This window comes from Semicossyphus pulcher, unplaced genomic scaffold, assembly GCF_022749685.1.
Source record: "Semicossyphus pulcher isolate SPU_LCO1_2020_fin unplaced genomic scaffold, fSemPul1.0.p SCAF_22, whole genome shotgun sequence".
NCBI classification, from domain to species: domain Eukaryota; kingdom Metazoa; phylum Chordata; class Actinopteri; order Labriformes; family Labridae; genus Semicossyphus; species Semicossyphus pulcher.
Genome location: NW_027211696.1, coordinates 21,897,458 through 21,914,746, shown reverse-complemented (window position 1 = coordinate 21,914,746; position 17,289 = coordinate 21,897,458). Strand labels below are relative to the sequence as shown.

The following is a 17,289-nucleotide window of genomic DNA, read 5'->3' as shown; positions in this document are numbered from 1 at the left end:
AGGATGTGCAGACATGAGGTAAATATAAACATGTCATGTGTCTGATGTCCTCATGAAAGGACCGTGTCAGACCAACATGCAATCCTTCATTGTCCCAATACCTCCTGAGAACTTCATGTGCAGCCGTCACATTACGGAGCAGCTGCAGTCATTCAAAACAAATTCCTTGTATGTGTAAACCTACTTGGCAACAAACACTGATTCTGATTCTGATTCTGAAATGATAAATTCTCTGTTCGTCAGTCAAACAGTCACAAAGGATCAACATGAATGTCTGCCTGACTTCCTCTTAAAGCTGCAGCAGGTTACATTTTTAAAAACTAACTTTTTGTCATATTTTCTCAAACTGTCACTTTAAACATGCAGTCGTACATGAGAGAGATGATCTGTAATAAATCCTGTTCCTCTGGCTCCTCCCACTGCTCCTAATGGTATTTGTAAGAATCCAACGCTCCCGAAACACAACAACCAATCAGAGCCGAGCAGTCTGTCAGCTGCTGTCATTAGGCTTGTTCGACATGACTGCCGGCTCGCCTCAACAACAGGCGAGAGTAGCCGATTGCAGTCGGGGGAGGAGTCATAAAGTCGGACACTTCTTTGTTGATAAGTTTGCTGCTCGTCTTGTCAAACATCGATAATACCAACACCTCACTGTAAATTGAAGTGTTGTTGTTATTATGATTATTATTATAACTTTCATTATTATTTTAATTGGATTGAATATTAAGTTCTCATTATACTTTCTTCAGGGCTTTTGATAGTTATTGTATTTATGTTTATTAAGACAGCGTTCATGAGGAATGAGTAAAGCATCACATTGTGAATGACAGTACTTTGACAAACCCGTTTGGTGTCTGTCTGACGCTTCATTAAGTTTAATGAATAATGATGAATCAGACAGAAGTCTCATCACTTCCTTGTGGGGGGTGTCAAAGCTTTTTTCAGCCAATAGGCGCTTCATTCAAACCAGAGGGAGTCGTTTCCCCTCATGCACGGCGTTGTGCAGACGGTGGAGAGCAACTGCGGCGCCTGGCCCTGAAAACTGCGGCCGCCTCGCTCCCGCGGGACTTCAGAGCCTCGTGCAATCGGGTTTTCAGAGCAAGTCGGACAACAATCTAACCGTCATGCGATGTGCTTGGCAAGGCGGCGATCGATTCTGCGCAGGCCTCGCTCATCTCGAACAAGCCTAATCACACGCTGCGCGGCACCACTCCTCCGCACACGCTCACACGGTCAAGCTCAATTTCTTCAGTGTGCACAAAGGCTGAAAAACACAATCACCGGGAATGAACAAACTGCCCATGCCTCCACATAGTGTATATCTGGCTCCTTCGGTTGCCGTGGTTACTAGCCTGTGCGTGCATGACAGCCTCCTCTGTGGGGAGGGCTTTGGAGGCAGGACTGAGGACTGGAGGTTGTAATCTTTCAATCTTTGGAGCAAAGTCCGCTCTCTTCTCCGACTTACCGACTGCAGCTTTAACACAAACCTCTTGCCCTCTGGATCAAACCTTTGCATATCAGAAAGATCTGCCAACTGTCGGACCATCCACAGTCGCGCACTGAACGGGAACACCCCAGAGTCAGTGTGTGTGTGTGTGTGTGTGTGTGTGTGCTTTGAGGCGCGTAAGGACCTGTAACCGGCAGGCGAACAGACAACAGGAGATATATATGTGTGTCTGTATATTAGAAACTTTACAGTTTAATATTAAAGAAGACTGACAGTGTTGTTACTTCCTGTTCAGCAGAGAGGCTGACTCATTCTGAGGTTTCACTGTGAAACATCAGAAGTCAGCAGACACTCTGATGTGAACTATAAATGTGTTCTGAGCTAAAGAACAAACATGTTTTAATCCGACGGCAGACTGAAGCTGACAGCCGGGGGCGGAGCCAGACATTACAGCAACTTCATGCTCTGATATTAATATAATGATGAAGTATTTAATTTGGGACAAATTGATAGGTTCCCGATGAAGATTAGTCTTGTTGACAGTTTTAAATGGACATCCTCGTTGTGCTTGTTTACCTGCTGACATCAGAGCCCACATCACAGCAGAGCTTCAGGAGGACTCAGCAGGAGCGGTCTGATCTGATGGCTGGGAGGGTCATTGGCTGAAACAGGACCGCTCTGACACCGTTTTATTTACTATGCTGCAGAATTTACTGTCAGTAAATCAAACTGTGACGTTTGACCTCAAGCTGTCGAGTTTCTGTACGGCAGTGCTTCTCCTCTGATTATCTTATTCTCTGTGTTTCTTTCTCCTCACAGAGCCGAGGAGTGAAAACTGAAGCTCTCCACTAAAAGTCAGAGTTCACTTTGATCATCAGGCTCTACAGAAACATGGACCCACCACAGGGAGGAGGAGGAGGAGGAGGAGGAGGAGGAGGAGGAGGAACAAGCCTCCTCATCTGTCTCTTATTTTAAAAATACATTCAGATTCATTCATTAAATTATTTGACAGCAGTGAACACGGGATGAAACAGATTGTGAAAGAGATTCAGGAGGCCACTGATGAAGACATAAAGATGCTGAAGACAACAAATGTGATGAGAAAAACAGGAGCAGGACTTGGGGTCTGTGTAGTTGTAGCCGGGGTCATTGCAGCTCCATTTACTGCAGGGGTGAACTTAACAGTAGCAGCAGGAGGAGGATCTTTGATTGGTGCAAACATATCAAAAACATTAAAGGAGAAAGGAAGTGCAAAGAAAGTAGAAGATCTGGGAAAAGAGTTCATGGAGATGGTTGATCCGCTGAAGAACATCCTGGAGGACATACAGGAGAAGTGTGAGAAGCTGCGGGAGAAAACCTCTGAAGGTCGGGCTGTAGCCTCTCTGATGGAGGTGGAGGAGTATCGAAGGGCTCGGATGGAGGAGGAGTATCGGAGGGCTCTGATGGAGGAGGAGTATCGGAGGGCTCTGATGGAGCAATAGGAGTATCAGAGGGCTCGGATGGAGGAGGAGTATCGGAGGGCTCGGATGGAGGAGGAGGAGTGACAGATCGCTCTGAGGCGAATGACTGAGCTGAGAGAAGTTCAGACGCTCTGAATGTGGCTGTAACACGAAGGCAGGAGATACAGAAACTGCTATTGCTCATTGTGGACATCTTCAGAGTCGCTGCCACCCCTGAAGAGGATAACAGGTTCAACGACTCCATTGTCCAGTCCACGGAGACGAGTCTGACAGTTACTGAAAAGTTTGAAAGGATGACGCTGCCTCTCAGAGTGAACCAACAGCAGGGTGAACAAGAGGACCGATCTACACTTCAAAATCCAAGAACATGACTGAAGGAATGTGTCGGACTCATGACACCTGCTGGTCGCCCCGTCTGTAACATTCACTGTGAACATGTGTTTCTGTTGATCAGTCCACAAAGGCGGTATTCAGTCACAGGTAAACACACCTGAGAGCGTAACAAAGAGGTGAAGTGTTGGGACGAGGCTGAGCTGATGATCAAACTGCTGAGCGTGATTAAATAGTCACATGACAGATCCCTCACTGTGTCATTCACTGACTCTTCATTGAGTCATTATAATGTGTCACATGTTTATATTTCCTGTTTCAGGCTTTTATTCTCTGCACAGTTTAATTATCTACAGGGAGATCATTTAGGTTTTATAAATGGTTTGTTGAAGTTCTTACAGGACAAAGTTTACTCTTTTATATTTTTATTCTGATGATTTTTGATGATTTTTTTTAAATTAAACTTATTTTGAAAGATTTCTCTTCTACTTCCTGTGTGTGTTCCGTTTTCAGTGTAAACATACAATTAAACATACTTTAATACTCACATACTCATGTGCAATTGTTATTTATTCTGCAATATGTCACTTTACTTATCATCACCACATTAAATGAAAGGTGCACATAGTGTATGTGTTTATTATTATTAATATTATTATTGCATTTTATTGTCTGTTTGTCTCACCTTTTTCATCCATCACTTGTTTTACTCCTTTACTTTGAGCTGTTGTAACAAGTGAATTTACCCCAATGGGGGATCAATAAAGTCTATCTTATCTTTAAATGAGGAACATATCGATAAATACTTCCTGTTTTATTTTGGTGTCAGAATGAAGTGAAACTGGTCGTAATAAACGGTCACCTATTCTTTATGATGGTTATTGTTCACCTGTAAAATCTCACTGATCATCTGTTCATAACCTTGATTGATCGATCAGGTCTGTGCACATGATGAGGAGAGCAGGCCGGAGGGGGTCACCTTTCTCCAGAGGGGGGCAGTAATAAGACATTAAGAGTCACAGCTGCTGTTAAACACCAGAGAAGAAGAGGAGGAGGCGGAAGTGACAGTCAGCCGGTAAACAGACGGAAAAGCTGCAGTAAAGTTTCTTTCTTCAGATGTTCGTAAACCGTTTACTTCTTCATGACTGCGCAGGTGAGTCACGTGCTCAGAGACACACCTGAATGACCCAAAGTGTCCACGCTGTATGCGTGAAGGGAGCGTCTTTCATCGACGCCAGACCCCGGTGACATTTCGCCTTAATTTAATGGAACATTAAACAGCGACAAACCGGCCAGCTGAAGCAAACACACGTTTAAAAGTATGTTTTCGTGTGTATTGATCAATCATCTCAACGCCGAATATAAGTCAGGTTATGTGTTTATATAATTAATTATTTAATTATGAAGTTTAGATCATTTAAACGTTGTTACGGCGGGAAAAGACAAATAAGATGAATTCCAAACTGATATCTGCATTACGTTCTATCAGTACGTCATGGCTGATCGGTAGGACGTCGCCTGACATCAGACACGCATAAAACGCTGAGCGGGACCCGCGTGAGAGACACGAGGAGGTCCATCATGTTCCGAATGACATGCGTGAAGAAATGAAGCGTCCTGATTGGTAACTGAGGGGCAGACCTTGACCTTTGGCCCGGTCCTGCTGGGATAAAGCTACACCGCACACACATGAAGAATAATCCAATAATTACATGAGCTATTGATATATCAATATCAGTAGTGGTTCAGTAGCATACAAACAGTTCCCATGCGATCAACATAATGTGTAGTTATGGATGGTGGCGGTGTGACAACATCAGGGTGGGAATAAGTGCATGTTAGTGGGACAAGTGCCCTTTTGCTGCTTGTTGCACCTGCAGGTGAAACTTTGACTCAATGAATCAATAAAACATTTTGTGTCGTGTTAAATCTGTGACACACAAACAGAAACTGTGAACTGTCTTTGCTTAGTTATATCTGAAACTACTGATCAGTTCTTCCATCCATTGCTCTTCTTCAGGTGTGTGTGTTGTACTTCGCTAAGAGCGTCGAGCTGACCGGGGTCAAGGAGGAGCAGGTTGTTGCCGTGCCGACACCAATCAGCAGCCGGGACCTTTGGAGACTGTTGGTACAGCGACACCCGAGGTACTGCGATGTGGTCACTGTCATCCCTGCGATGTGGTCACTGTCATCACTGCGATGTGTTCACTGTCATCACTGCGATGTTTACCGTCATCACTGCGATGTGTTCACTGTCATCACTGCGATGTGTTCACTGTCATCACTGTGTTGTGTTCAGTCATCACTGCGATGTGTTCACTGTCATCACTGCGATGTGTTCACTGTCATCACTGCGATGTGTTCACTGTCATCACTGTGTTGTGTTCAGTCATCACTGCGATGTGTTTACTGTCATCACTGCGATGTGTTCGCTGTCATCACTGCGATGTGTTCACCGTCATCACTGCGATGTGTTCACCGTCATCGCTGCGATGTGTTCACCGTCATCGCTGCGATGTGTTCACCGTCATCACTGCGATGTGTTCACCGTCATCACTGCAATGTGTTCGCAGTCATCACTGCAATGTGTTCGCTGTCATCACTGCGATGCCTTCGCTGTCATCACTGCGATGCCTTCACTGTCATCACTGCGATGCATTCACTGTCATCTGTGCAAAGCTTAATTTTTGTTCATTTTGCAAGTTTTCTTTTTTCATCTTCTGTCAGTTGACAATCAAACGTGTGTGTGCGTGTGCGTGTGCGTGCAGACTGTCCGTCCTGCAGGATCAAGTGGTTCTGGCGGTGCGTCAGCAGTACGTTGCCATCAACGACCAGGTAGTGACTCTAGGGGACGGAGACGAGGTGGCCGTGGTGCCGCCGCTCAGCGGAGGATAAACAGACAGTGAGTTATTATTATAGTTGTTGTTGTTGATATTGTTGTTGTTACTATGAGTCAGACTTTGTGAGTTGAAACCCGTCGTCTTGTTTTCTTGTCTTCTCTAACGAGTGAAGAATATTGGATGTAAACATAAAGGTCTCACGAGCTTCATTTGGATTCACAGCTGGAGTCACACAACGATCAGAGTCTCTTTCAATGTTCACATCAGAGGCTGCAGGCTGTGAAGACTCACTGTCGTGTTTCCTGTCACAGATGGTCGAGGAGGAGAAGAGGGACGTCTTCAAGCTGAGCCATGATTGGCTGTCTGTACAAGAAGTGGTGGACGCTGTCAGCAGCCCGACGTGTGGAGCCGTTTCTCTTTTTATAGGTTCAGATTTAATTTTTAACAACAAAAAGATTTGTCCATTGTTCAATCCACCAAACATCTGTGAATGTTTTCTTCTTTTAGCTTCACAAATATTTAAAGAACATTTGTTCAAAACTGCATTTTTTTAGGAAAACATCATTCCACCTTAAGTGCATGTGTGTGTGCGTGTGTGTGCGCAGGTATGACCCGCGACGACAAGGTGGACGGCAGGAAGGTAATTGGTCTGGAGTACGAGGCGTACGAGCTCATGGCCCAATCAGAGTTCAGGAAGCTGTGTGATGACATCAGAGCGCACTGGCCGAGCGTGAAGCACATCTGCATCCATCACCGGCTCGGGTGAGAGCGCCGCCCGCCCCGCCACCTGCATCTCACACCCAAAGAGCTCTACTGCACATGCTCATGTCATTTAAAACGTCCTCTCCAGGTTCCGCTAATCAAATATTAAATGGACTGTACTTATGTCTCGTTTCTAGTCTAGAGACCACACAAAGCTGCTTTTACACTGTCACATTCACACATTCACACACTGATGCAGAGGCTGCTAAAGTGCCCAACTGTCAATCAGTCTTCACAATCACACACCGTTGGCTCTGCCACTGAGAACAATTTGGGGTTCAGTGTCTTGCCCAAGGACACTTCGACATGTGGACTAAAGTGCTGGGGATCGAGCCGCCGACCTTCTGATTGAAGGACAACCGACTCTGCCACTGAACTGCCCCAAATCAGTAAGGATGGAGCAGAGGTGTAGTACCATAAGTGACCACTGGGACAAACTGTAATGCTGCATCTCTAAACGTGAACCTCGCAGCTCTCCGTCTGCTGCACGTCGTCACCACAAATCTGACACTAAATCTATGACAGAGACGTTCACGTTAAAGGGACAGCTCAGGTATTCACGTGTGTTTGTACGAGGGTTAGTCCTCCGTTGCCTGCAGCAGATACCTCTCAGCACGGCTCCTGTTTTTACTGAAGCTAAGCTACGTAGCGCCATGGGCGGGGTTTGGAGCTAAACGTACTTTAGCCACATAAAAAGAAATCCGCATTAATTAAGGCTTTCATGAGTCTGTTTTGACAACGAAAAGTTCTAGAGCTGAGCTCACCTGTGTGACTCCTCCCCCTTGGTGACTCCTCCCTCAGGTGGGTGGAGGTGGGCCAGGCCAGTGTTGTCATGGCAATCTCGTCTCCTCATCGCCACAACGGTCAGCAGGCAATCCAGCACGGAATCAACCAACTGAAGGCCAACGTCCCCATCTGGAAGAAGGTGATCACAACCACCGATACTGATCAGAGACATTGATCACGTGATCAGAGACATTGATCACATGATCAGAGACTTTGATCACGTGATCAGAGACATTGATCACGTGATCAGAGACATTGTAGTGATTGACTATGAGATCATAATTAGATTTGTTGTCATAGCGGTTAATGATTATTGGTCTTGTGACTGATTGACAGGAAGTGTACGACACGCAGGACTCGAGCTGGAAGCAGAACGTGGAGTGTGCGTGGGCGGCTCACAGTGAACTTCCTGCATTGGCGTCTTCGGAGACGATCTGATGTGGTTTTGTGTTTTGAATAAACAGATAAAATGAATTTAAAGCTGTTTGTGTTTGCAGCGTCTGTGAAACTAACATCTTCCTGAGAATGTAAGTGTGAGTCTGAGGGTCTGAGTTTTCTCTTGTCAGTCTGAGGGACAGTTTTTGGTACAGAGTGAGACCTCGTGTCCGTCAGATCTTTGGTATTAATAAATTATTCTCAGACTTCGAGTCCTGAATCTGATCCTCACCTGTGAGCGGCTTCTCAGGATCAAACATGCAGATAGAAAAGTTTATTTATCAGGTGTGCTGTTGATGCACAACATTCTCCCACAATGCAATGCTCACAAGAAAAAAGAATAATAAACGTTAGATTAAAAAGTGACACTAAGCGTTGCTCAGAGCTGCTAACATTAAGATAAATCTGCTCCAGGAAACAACTGATTAAAATCTGCAGGTGTTTCAGGTAGATTTTGCTCTAAAGTCTCAGAAACACCTGCAGTACCTGAGAAACATGAGGAGATAAACTCACCTGAGGGATTAACCGTCCAGCTGTGGAGACAGTAAACACTACATTCAAAGTGCTAATACCACCGAGTACACAGAGAAACACCGTTAGCATCGAATTAAACATCAGTGTAAGTAAAAGAGCTCATTAAGGATAATAAAATATTAATGCATTCATGTGTTCATTAAAGGCCCAACTTCTTCACTCCTTCCCATGGAAACACAAGATAAAACAATCACCTTACCCTGACTCACCTGTGTGGGCGGGGCTTACCACGTTATGTCATTATACCTTTGGTTCAGTTTTCAGTTTATTTCCTGAACAACAGGTTTATTTTGAAACTACAGGTGATATTTATTCTTAGAAATAACCTCAAAATCACCAGATTTGGTTCATTTTGTGATCAATGTGTAGAAATACAAACTTCACTCTGAGTCCGTCGATAACTTTGATATTTTCAGTCTTGAAGGTCAAACAGCCAATAAACTTTTTGAAATGTTTGTTAAAACATGTGTGCTGAGTTTGGTTGCCTTTACAAATACTTTTATATTCATTTACACAGAAGAAGAAGAACATTTACTTTATTAATCTAGAGGGGAAATTCAAAGTTATTACAATCATGCTGCACACACACACACACACACACACACACACACACACACACACACACACACACAGACAGGACTCTATGAACATGCACTAATGGAGAGATGTCAGAGTGAGGGGGCTGCACATGGACATGCGTCCCGAGCAGTTGGGGATTCGCTGCCTTGCTCAAGGACACCTCGACGTAGCCCAGGAAAGGAGCTGACACCTCTCCAGCTACCAGCCCCAATTCCACGCTTGGTCCAAAGTCCCTACAGACTGAGCTCACCTTTATCTCTTTTTTGTATTATATTTAAATATAATGTGTTTCACTTGTTCTGTGAATGAAGGATAAAGAGGTCAAATTCGCACACAGCTCTGTTTTAAGCCACAGAAACATCCAGTTTATGGCAAGCATATTTAATAGAGAGCTCTTATTTTGAAATCTACCGGAAGTATCGTAGTTGCTGTTGCTACCAGCGCTACGTGCCTGCCTCCGCTCCCCCCGGTTGGTCAGCTGACCGTCGGCCGGTCTGGTGACTGTCAAACCCCTGAATCCCGCACCGTGACCCGGACACCAGTACCACCAGGCCGAGGCCGGTCTCTGTGTCCCCGTCACTGGAACTCCTGACCCGGGCCGGTTCCTGACGTCGCCCCACTGTCAGCTAAAGGCGGATATTTCACCTGAACAAGCCGTGCTAGCTGCTGTAAGAGTCGGATCCTCACAGCCCGCTACTTCGGCAGGTTCGTCTCCGAGGCCGGTCAGCTGGATCCCGAGACTGTGTGACCCCCGCCGGCCTCCAGCCCGGCAGCCCCCGCTGAGCGCCATGGCGGTGCTGGAGCTCGCCATGCAGGGCCTGGCCGTGTTCGGCTTCATCCTGTTCTTCGTGCTTTGGCTGATGCACTTCATGTCCATCATCTATGTGTAAGTCACCGCTAAGCTAGGCTAACTGTAGCTAACGGCTAACTCAGTGACGGTTCTGCTTCCTGCTATATTTCAGTTTCTCTGTGTGATTTAGTGGATTAAAAATTAAGATGACAGAGAGTGAGTTCCTTAACGGGGCTCTGGATGTGTGACAGCCGGTTAAACCTCCGGGTCTGGACGGCTCGTTGTTGGGCGTTTTCCCTGGTTAACGGCTAGCCGGTTAGCTTTGCCGGCTAATATCACTGTGGGGTCCGTGTATCTCCTGGGAAACTAAATCATTAATATTTAAATGATCGAGCTGGGACAGTTCATACCGGCTCTAAAATTACGTTAATATATTTTATCGTAATCGCGGCTCTGACTCGGCTCCGTCACGGTCCGTTTGCCTTAGCTCCATGAGTTTCCTGTTTCCTCTTGTTGACGCTGAATCACATTAAAAACCTGGTGATTTATGATGTTTGGGTCAGCTGCCGGTGTTCTCGCGTGATTGAAGATACCTAAAACGGATTTTTTTGCGTTTTATGGGCCTCTCATGAATTCGGCATTAATCAATTTCATATAGTAGCTCTTAATCCCAGAATTAAATGTTTGAATGGATTTTAGGTTTAGTCCTCCTGCCGATTTACACCTGCTCTAAACTGACACTAAAAACGTTCTATTATTGGAACAAAGAGGCAAATTTAAAGAAAATTATGTGACAGATGCAGTTAGATGTTCTGCTGTGAGAAACTTTATGTCATCATTTTCAGCACAGCTTAAAAGGGGCTGTTTTGTAAAGGTGTTTAGTGCGGTGGAGTTCAAGAAGACTTAAGGTTATGGGGCAATGAGGGGTTTTCCAGTAGCTCTTTCCGGCAGGTGTGACTTTAAGATGCTATGAGGATTTGGAAACTGTTTCTGAAATCATATTTCAACACACCCGATCTGGTTTGAGATCTTTATTCACCCCAAACTGGTTAAACACGGAGAAGGGTTTGGTTGATCTTCACTGAATTATTGTGTTGGATAATACAGCTGGAAATTCCCTCAAAAGTCTTGAACTTTTTGGCTTATAGTTAAAAGAATTTGGTCATGTCTTTTTTCTCGTACACCGAATTCCCAGTACTTCCAAGGATTAAAAACACTTATGTAATTTTCAAGGGGAGATTAAAGGATTTCCAGAAGTGTCCAAGACCTTTAAAGACCCTCCAGATATTTCCAGAGTTTGTAAGAACCAAAGATTTCATGAAACCCCTCGATTCAGTTGCTGAAATTTAAATGATTTAAAAACACATGTAGAGAAATATTTTGAAACTCCTGCCTGACAAACAGAACAAGACAAAGAGATTCTGAGTTAATAAGAACAGATGTACATATTTATACATTTCTGTCTTATGTTTACTTCTAGATGTAGATGAAAACCACCATGTAGTCACATGAGTCTGTTCTTAGACTCTCTTTTCCCTCGAGGTCTACAGACGGGTCGTTTGATGAGCACACTGTTAAGCCTGTAAGGCAAATTTGTGATTGTGATATTTAGCTGTTAAATATTAGCAAGTTAACTTGACTTCATAAATGACCTGAAAAACATCAAAGTGTTTTATTGCAGCGATGCTAATATCCTGCAGATCCAGATAGTGTGAATGGGACCTTACCTGTGAGTCGACCATGTGACTGCCTCAAACTCCACTCGGATTATCATCACAACATCCGTCTGTATGTTATGATGTGACGGACACCCTGCTGTTAAATTATGATAAAGATTCATTTCATATTATTAATAAGTGGTTCATAACGGTCTCACTACGTTTACTGTTTTCCTGATGTAGTTGTTGCTGACCTCTGACCTCTCTGTCTGTCTCAGGCGTCTCCATCTCCACAAGAAAAGGTCGGAGGTCAAACAGCCCTTCGTGCAGCTGGCAGGAGTTTCTCTGCTGAAGCCTCTGAAGGGCGTCGACCCGAACCTGATCTCCAACCTAGAGACATTTTTTACACTGGATTACCCCAAGGTGACGCTAACTGCCCCCCACTCAGCTAATCACCCTTACTGCCATCTTAACTGCCCCAGAATAACATTTTACTGCCCCTACTACCATCCCACCCCCAACTAACATTGTCTCCAACTACCACCCAACTGCACCGGACCTGGTTCTATCTGCCATCCAAAGTGTCCCAATCTACCACCTGAATGCTCCAGACCACCAGCACCAGCACCCGCTCCAAGCTAACAGCTCTGACTGCCCTCACTACCCCCACTCAGCTTCACCGACCGTCAGAGCACCCCGATTACCATCCCGCTACCCCCACCTTCTTTCTAACAGCCCTTGACTTTCATCTTACCCCCTGCACTAACATCCACTAGCCACCTGATTGCCTTCGACTACCACTAGCTGACATTCTGCTGCCCAAACTACCACCCAGTCGACCAAGACAGTGTTATGTCTGCCCCAGCTTACCACTGGGGTAGAACCACCACACTTAGCCTCTGTGTGACTGAACCTTACCATCAAACTATCCCACCACTTTCTGACAGTCCAAACTATCTCATCTAATCTTCTTCTGATTGCCAAGGGGTACCATCTTCCCTCTTTGACTACCATCCAATCACCATGCGACTGTCCGAACAACCATGTGTCTGCCCTGGACTGCATTCTTACCTCCAGTCTGCCCCTGATTACAGAGCAAGATGAATTATTCAACTGCCCCTAACTGCCTCTGACTTACCATCCAGCTACCTTCAGACTGACCCAGACTACAATCCAATTGCCCCACCTTCTTCAAATTGTCCAAGACTACCATCTCAGCTCCGGGACTACCTTCTATTTGCATTCAACTGCCCCTGACTACCTACTGACCATCATTTCACTGCCCCCAATCTGCCCCGTACTGACGCGTGCCTGCCCAAAGTACCACCCACAGTCTAATTGCCCCTTACTGCTATCAAACATCCTCAGTTGCCCTGGAGCTACAATCTAACCAAACCTGCTGTTTGTTTGCAGTATGAGATCCTGCTGTGCGTTCAGGATCAAGACGATCCAGCTGTTGACGTCTGTAAAAAGTTGTTGGGCAAATATCCAAACGTCGACGCTCGATTATTCATCGGTGAGAGAAACTCTGGTTGTTCTGTCACATGACTTATTCCATCTGTTGTAGTGATGCTCTGTAATTAATGAACTGTAAGTCACTTATTTTCATTAGCAGCTAATGTTAGCACGTGTTGGTTCTCAGGGGGAAAGAAAGTTGGAATCAACCCCAAAATCAACAACCTGATGCCGGGCTATGAAGGAGCCAAATACGGCCTGGTCTGGATCTGTGACAGCGGCATCAGAGGTCAGCTACGTTTATCTACAAGCTCTTAACTGATATATTTATTCATCACTATCGCTAAAGTTAACTGTGTTTGTGTGTGTCCCAGTGAAACCTGACACCCTGACAGATCTGACCAATCAGATGACAGAGAAAGTGGGACTGGTCCATGGGCTGCCATATGTTGCCGACCGCCAAGGCTTTGCCGCCACACTGGAGCAGGTGAGGCTAACAAGCTAACCTCGTGCTAAGTCTGCAGACTGGTTCCAGGTGCACAGTTGATAAATACACGTATCAACCAGACACCAATGCTAATACCGTGCTAAATTAGGTCTTTGAAATGCTATTTAGCTCGGGCCTATAAAGCTCATGTCACGCAAATATTCATTAGTTACTGAAATAGGGATATAGTGTGTTTTTTAAGCTATATTGATGCTAAAAGATGCTAATGCTAACCTGTTTTCAGGTGTATTTTGGTACGTCCCACCCTCGCTCCTACATCTCTGCTAACGTGACAGGGATAAAGTGTGTGACGGGGATGTCGTGTCTGATGAGGAAGGATGTGTTGGATCAGGCCGGTGGATTGGTCGCCTTCGCTCAGTACATTGCTGAGGATTACTTCATGGCTAAAGCTATTGCTGACAGGTTAGCATGTTAGCATTAGCAACTGCAGTTTGTTGTTGGTTTAAATGTTGGGAATGTGAAATGGTTATGATGGTGTCTGCGTCCTCAGAGGCTGGAAGTTCTCCATGGCGACACAGGTGGCGCTACAGAACTCTGGGTCGTACTCTATTGGCCAGTTCCAGTCGCGCATGATCAGGTGACCTCTCGCTACACAGATGACACGCAAACGATACACAGACGACACGCAGGCGACACACTGACGACACGCAGACGACACACAGACAGAGCAGACGACACGCAGACAGAGCAGACGACATGCAGACGACACGCAGACAGAGCAGACGACACGCAGACAGAGCAGACGACACGCAGATACACAGACGACACGCAGACAGAGCAGACGACACGCAGACGACACACTGACGACACGCAGACGACACGCAGACAAAGCAGACGACACGCAGACAAAGCAGACGACATGCAGACAGAGCAGACGACACGCAGACAAAGCAGACGACACGCAGACAGAGCAGACGACACGCAGACAGAGCAGACGACACGCAGACGACACACTGACGACACGCAGACAGAGCAGACGACACGCAGACGACACACTGACGACACGCAGACAGAGCAGACGACACGCAGACAGAGCAGACGACACGCAGACAGAGCAGACGACACGCAGACAGAGCAGACGACACGCAGACAGAGCAGACGACACGCAGACAAAGCAGACGACACGCAGACAGAGCAGACGACACGCAGACAGAGCAGACGACACACACACTCCGACAGTGAAATATTTTCCCTCTGTAAAAAGAACAAACACTTTTCTGTGTTTTCAGGTGGACAAAGTTGCGGATCAACATGTTGCCTGGCACCGTGCTGGAGCCCGTCTCTGAGTGCTTCTTGGCCAGCCTCATCATTGGCTGGGCTGCTCATCATGTGTTCAGGTAGGCAGCCAATCACGGCGCTGCAGTGACCTTTTTCTTGCTTAAAAAACGTGTTTGGAATATTCATCAGCAGCAAACTGTCAGCTCTGATCATGTTCACATTATCCAGTTTAAATAAAGTCGACTAAAAACATGATGGTGAGAAAATAATGAAGTTGATGTCTGACAGGTTTCAGGGACATGAAACATTTCAGGATATGACATCACGATAAACAAAAGCATGACTGATCCTCTGTTTCTGTTTGTTCAAGAGACGTTCAACTCTCTTCACTGTGTTCAGTCTGATCATTAATGTTTGGATTCATCCCCTCGTTCACACGTTCACACACACATTTCATCTCTTCTCTGGGAAACATAAAACTAATGAATGTAAATAGTTATTTAGTTTGCAGTGTGATGTCATTCATGTTCCTGTGTGTGTGTGTGTGTGTGTGTGTTGCAGGTGGGACATGATGGTCTTCTTCATGTGTCACTGTCTCGCCTGGTTTATATCCGACTACATTCAGCTGACCGGAGTTCAGGTACTCACATTCAGTGACAGGAAATGCTTTTACTTTGAAAGGATATTTTAAAAGCTAAATTAGTTATAAAACAATAAAAAGACAAACAAATGAATATTTATCTTTTTGATTCAAAGTGTTTGGTTAGTTTTATTTTGAAAGGGGACTTTTGAGCTAAATGTTTGAATGATATTTAATATTTGTGAACTGAGATGGTGAATATTTGCTAGATGTTTTATTTTTTAATAAATGATAAACTAAGTTTAATTAAAGATTAAAAACTAAAAGCAGTCAAAGCTGAAAACGAATGTGTGACAGTGAATAAGGAAACTGTGTAGTCTGTATAGTGAACTCATGGGCACAATAGAAAATCTCATTTTGGACACTACCCGCCGCCTCGCCGGACGCTGATGATGACAGAAAGGCAGTAATAACTATATTATAATATATATTATAATTATAATATTTTACTGAGCGTATTTTCACAAAATAAAACTGTATATCATATCATATCATAAATACTGTTTCAGGCTCGACAGTGAGCACAATGTTCCACTGACACTCCAGGAACTTTGTCTCTCCTTCTGTTAGGGGTCTTATTACTGGATATGTGTTCAACTGTGCAACTGTTATAAACTCATAAAGACAGACCAAAATAATCATACGGGTTATTTATAACCCATTTATTAATATCAGTCATTTCCCAAACGAAAGCTTACCTCTCCTACTTTCTGTCAGCTGCAGGTGTAGCCGTTAAAAGTAAACAAACAGTCCGCAGCACGTCCGCGCCGTGAACGGCCCGTTTATGTTGCCACAGCGTTGACGTGCGCCGGGACGAGGTGCGGCTCATAACGAGAATACACACACTTATAGCCACATATAGGCACATCTGTGACAGCAGCAGCGCTGCGGGCATGTTTACAGTTTCCAGGCAGGTGATACGCAGACTGCACGCACAGCGGTCCGTTCACTCTGTGCTCTCACACAGAGAGATCGAGACAGCTGCTCTGTCGCGAATGCAGCGACAAACGTGTAAAGTGTTGTTGACAGCAGGAGCCAAAGTGCCTGCAGCTGACATCGCATGACATGACTGTGGTGTGACTGGTGATTCTGCCGAGAAAGTAATCAGCCTATCGGGACTGTGAATCTCGGGAGGACTACTATATTGTGTACATTGTGGGCTCGTGGATTCTACTGGCACACACACAGACATTCGGTCGGGCCACCGGGCCAGTGCTTATGTCGAGCCCTGCGTGTTGGTGATTCAATAATGAAACCACATTTTCATCTCTTTTTTGCACAGCTCTACAAAATGTAAGAACAAGTAACAAACACAGTCTGACTCGTCTGCTCCGGCTGCAGCAGCAGAATCGGCGTCGTCTCCCTGAAGAGAGCAAAACAAACTGATCGATGTTTCTGCAGAGCGAATAAAAACATTTGGCTCCTCTCTGGCTTAACGCTAGCAGCGTGGCCAATGGCATTTACTTTACATAACACGGCTAAAGGCTGATGGCAGCCGTGACTCGTCCCGTAGTGTCGTACAGCAACATAAAAGAAACTTCATGATCAAAAGTTACTCACATTGTACGTCAGATCACGCTGCTCGCACCCCTCTTGTCTCCTCTTGCACCGCAATGCATGATGGTACATATTGCTTGGTTAGTGACCATCAGTTGAATTCTTTTCACAATGCATTTTGGGATACAATGAGTCCACTATATAGGGTATAATAATGCCCTATAAAGTGGCAAATACCCTATATAGTGCACTGTGATTTCAGACACAGCCTCAGCCTGTCTCTCATTGGTTATTGATGGATGACATCATCATGCAGGGCGGCCCCCTGTGCTTCTCCAAGCTGGACTTCG

General features: G+C 45.3%; 3 protein-coding genes across 3 annotated transcripts in view; all 3 read left to right on the top strand.

Moving 5' to 3' along the window:
- The first annotated feature begins 4,288 nt into the window (after positions 1–4,288).
- On the top strand, positions 4,289–6,132 carry mocs2 (molybdenum cofactor synthesis 2). Its single transcript, XM_069673621.1, has 3 exons — positions 4,289–4,390; positions 5,258–5,382; positions 6,006–6,132. The coding sequence occupies exons 1-3, from the start codon at positions 4,379–4,381 to the stop codon at positions 6,130–6,132; spliced, it is 264 nt and encodes an 87-aa protein (XP_069529722.1). The 5' UTR covers positions 4,289–4,378.
- Positions 6,133–6,388: 256 nt separating this feature from the next.
- Positions 6,389–8,083, top strand: LOC138602194 (molybdopterin synthase catalytic subunit). The gene is made up of 4 exons (XM_069673619.1): positions 6,389–6,503; positions 6,683–6,839; positions 7,641–7,764; positions 7,962–8,083. Exons 1-4 carry the CDS (start codon positions 6,389–6,391, stop codon positions 8,061–8,063), a joined length of 498 nt encoding a protein of 165 aa, XP_069529720.1. The 3' UTR covers positions 8,064–8,083.
- Positions 8,084–9,655: 1,572 nt separating this feature from the next.
- The window catches only part of ugcg (UDP-glucose ceramide glucosyltransferase), a 9,925-nt gene continuing 2,291 nt past the window's right edge, over positions 9,656–17,289 (top strand). The window contains exons 1-10 of the mRNA XM_069673229.1: positions 9,656–10,059; positions 11,900–12,044; positions 13,035–13,137; positions 13,264–13,365; positions 13,451–13,563; positions 13,808–13,986; positions 14,075–14,161; positions 14,814–14,921; positions 15,364–15,442; positions 17,256–17,289. The exon at positions 17,256–17,289 is cut by the window's right edge and continues 2,291 nt beyond it. Coding sequence (XP_069529330.1) covers positions 9,962–10,059; positions 11,900–12,044; positions 13,035–13,137; positions 13,264–13,365; positions 13,451–13,563; positions 13,808–13,986; positions 14,075–14,161; positions 14,814–14,921; positions 15,364–15,442; positions 17,256–17,289 — 1,048 coding nt within the window. The 5' untranslated portion in view covers positions 9,656–9,961. The remainder of the gene's footprint in view (positions 10,060–11,899; positions 12,045–13,034; positions 13,138–13,263; positions 13,366–13,450; positions 13,564–13,807; positions 13,987–14,074; positions 14,162–14,813; positions 14,922–15,363; positions 15,443–17,255) is intronic.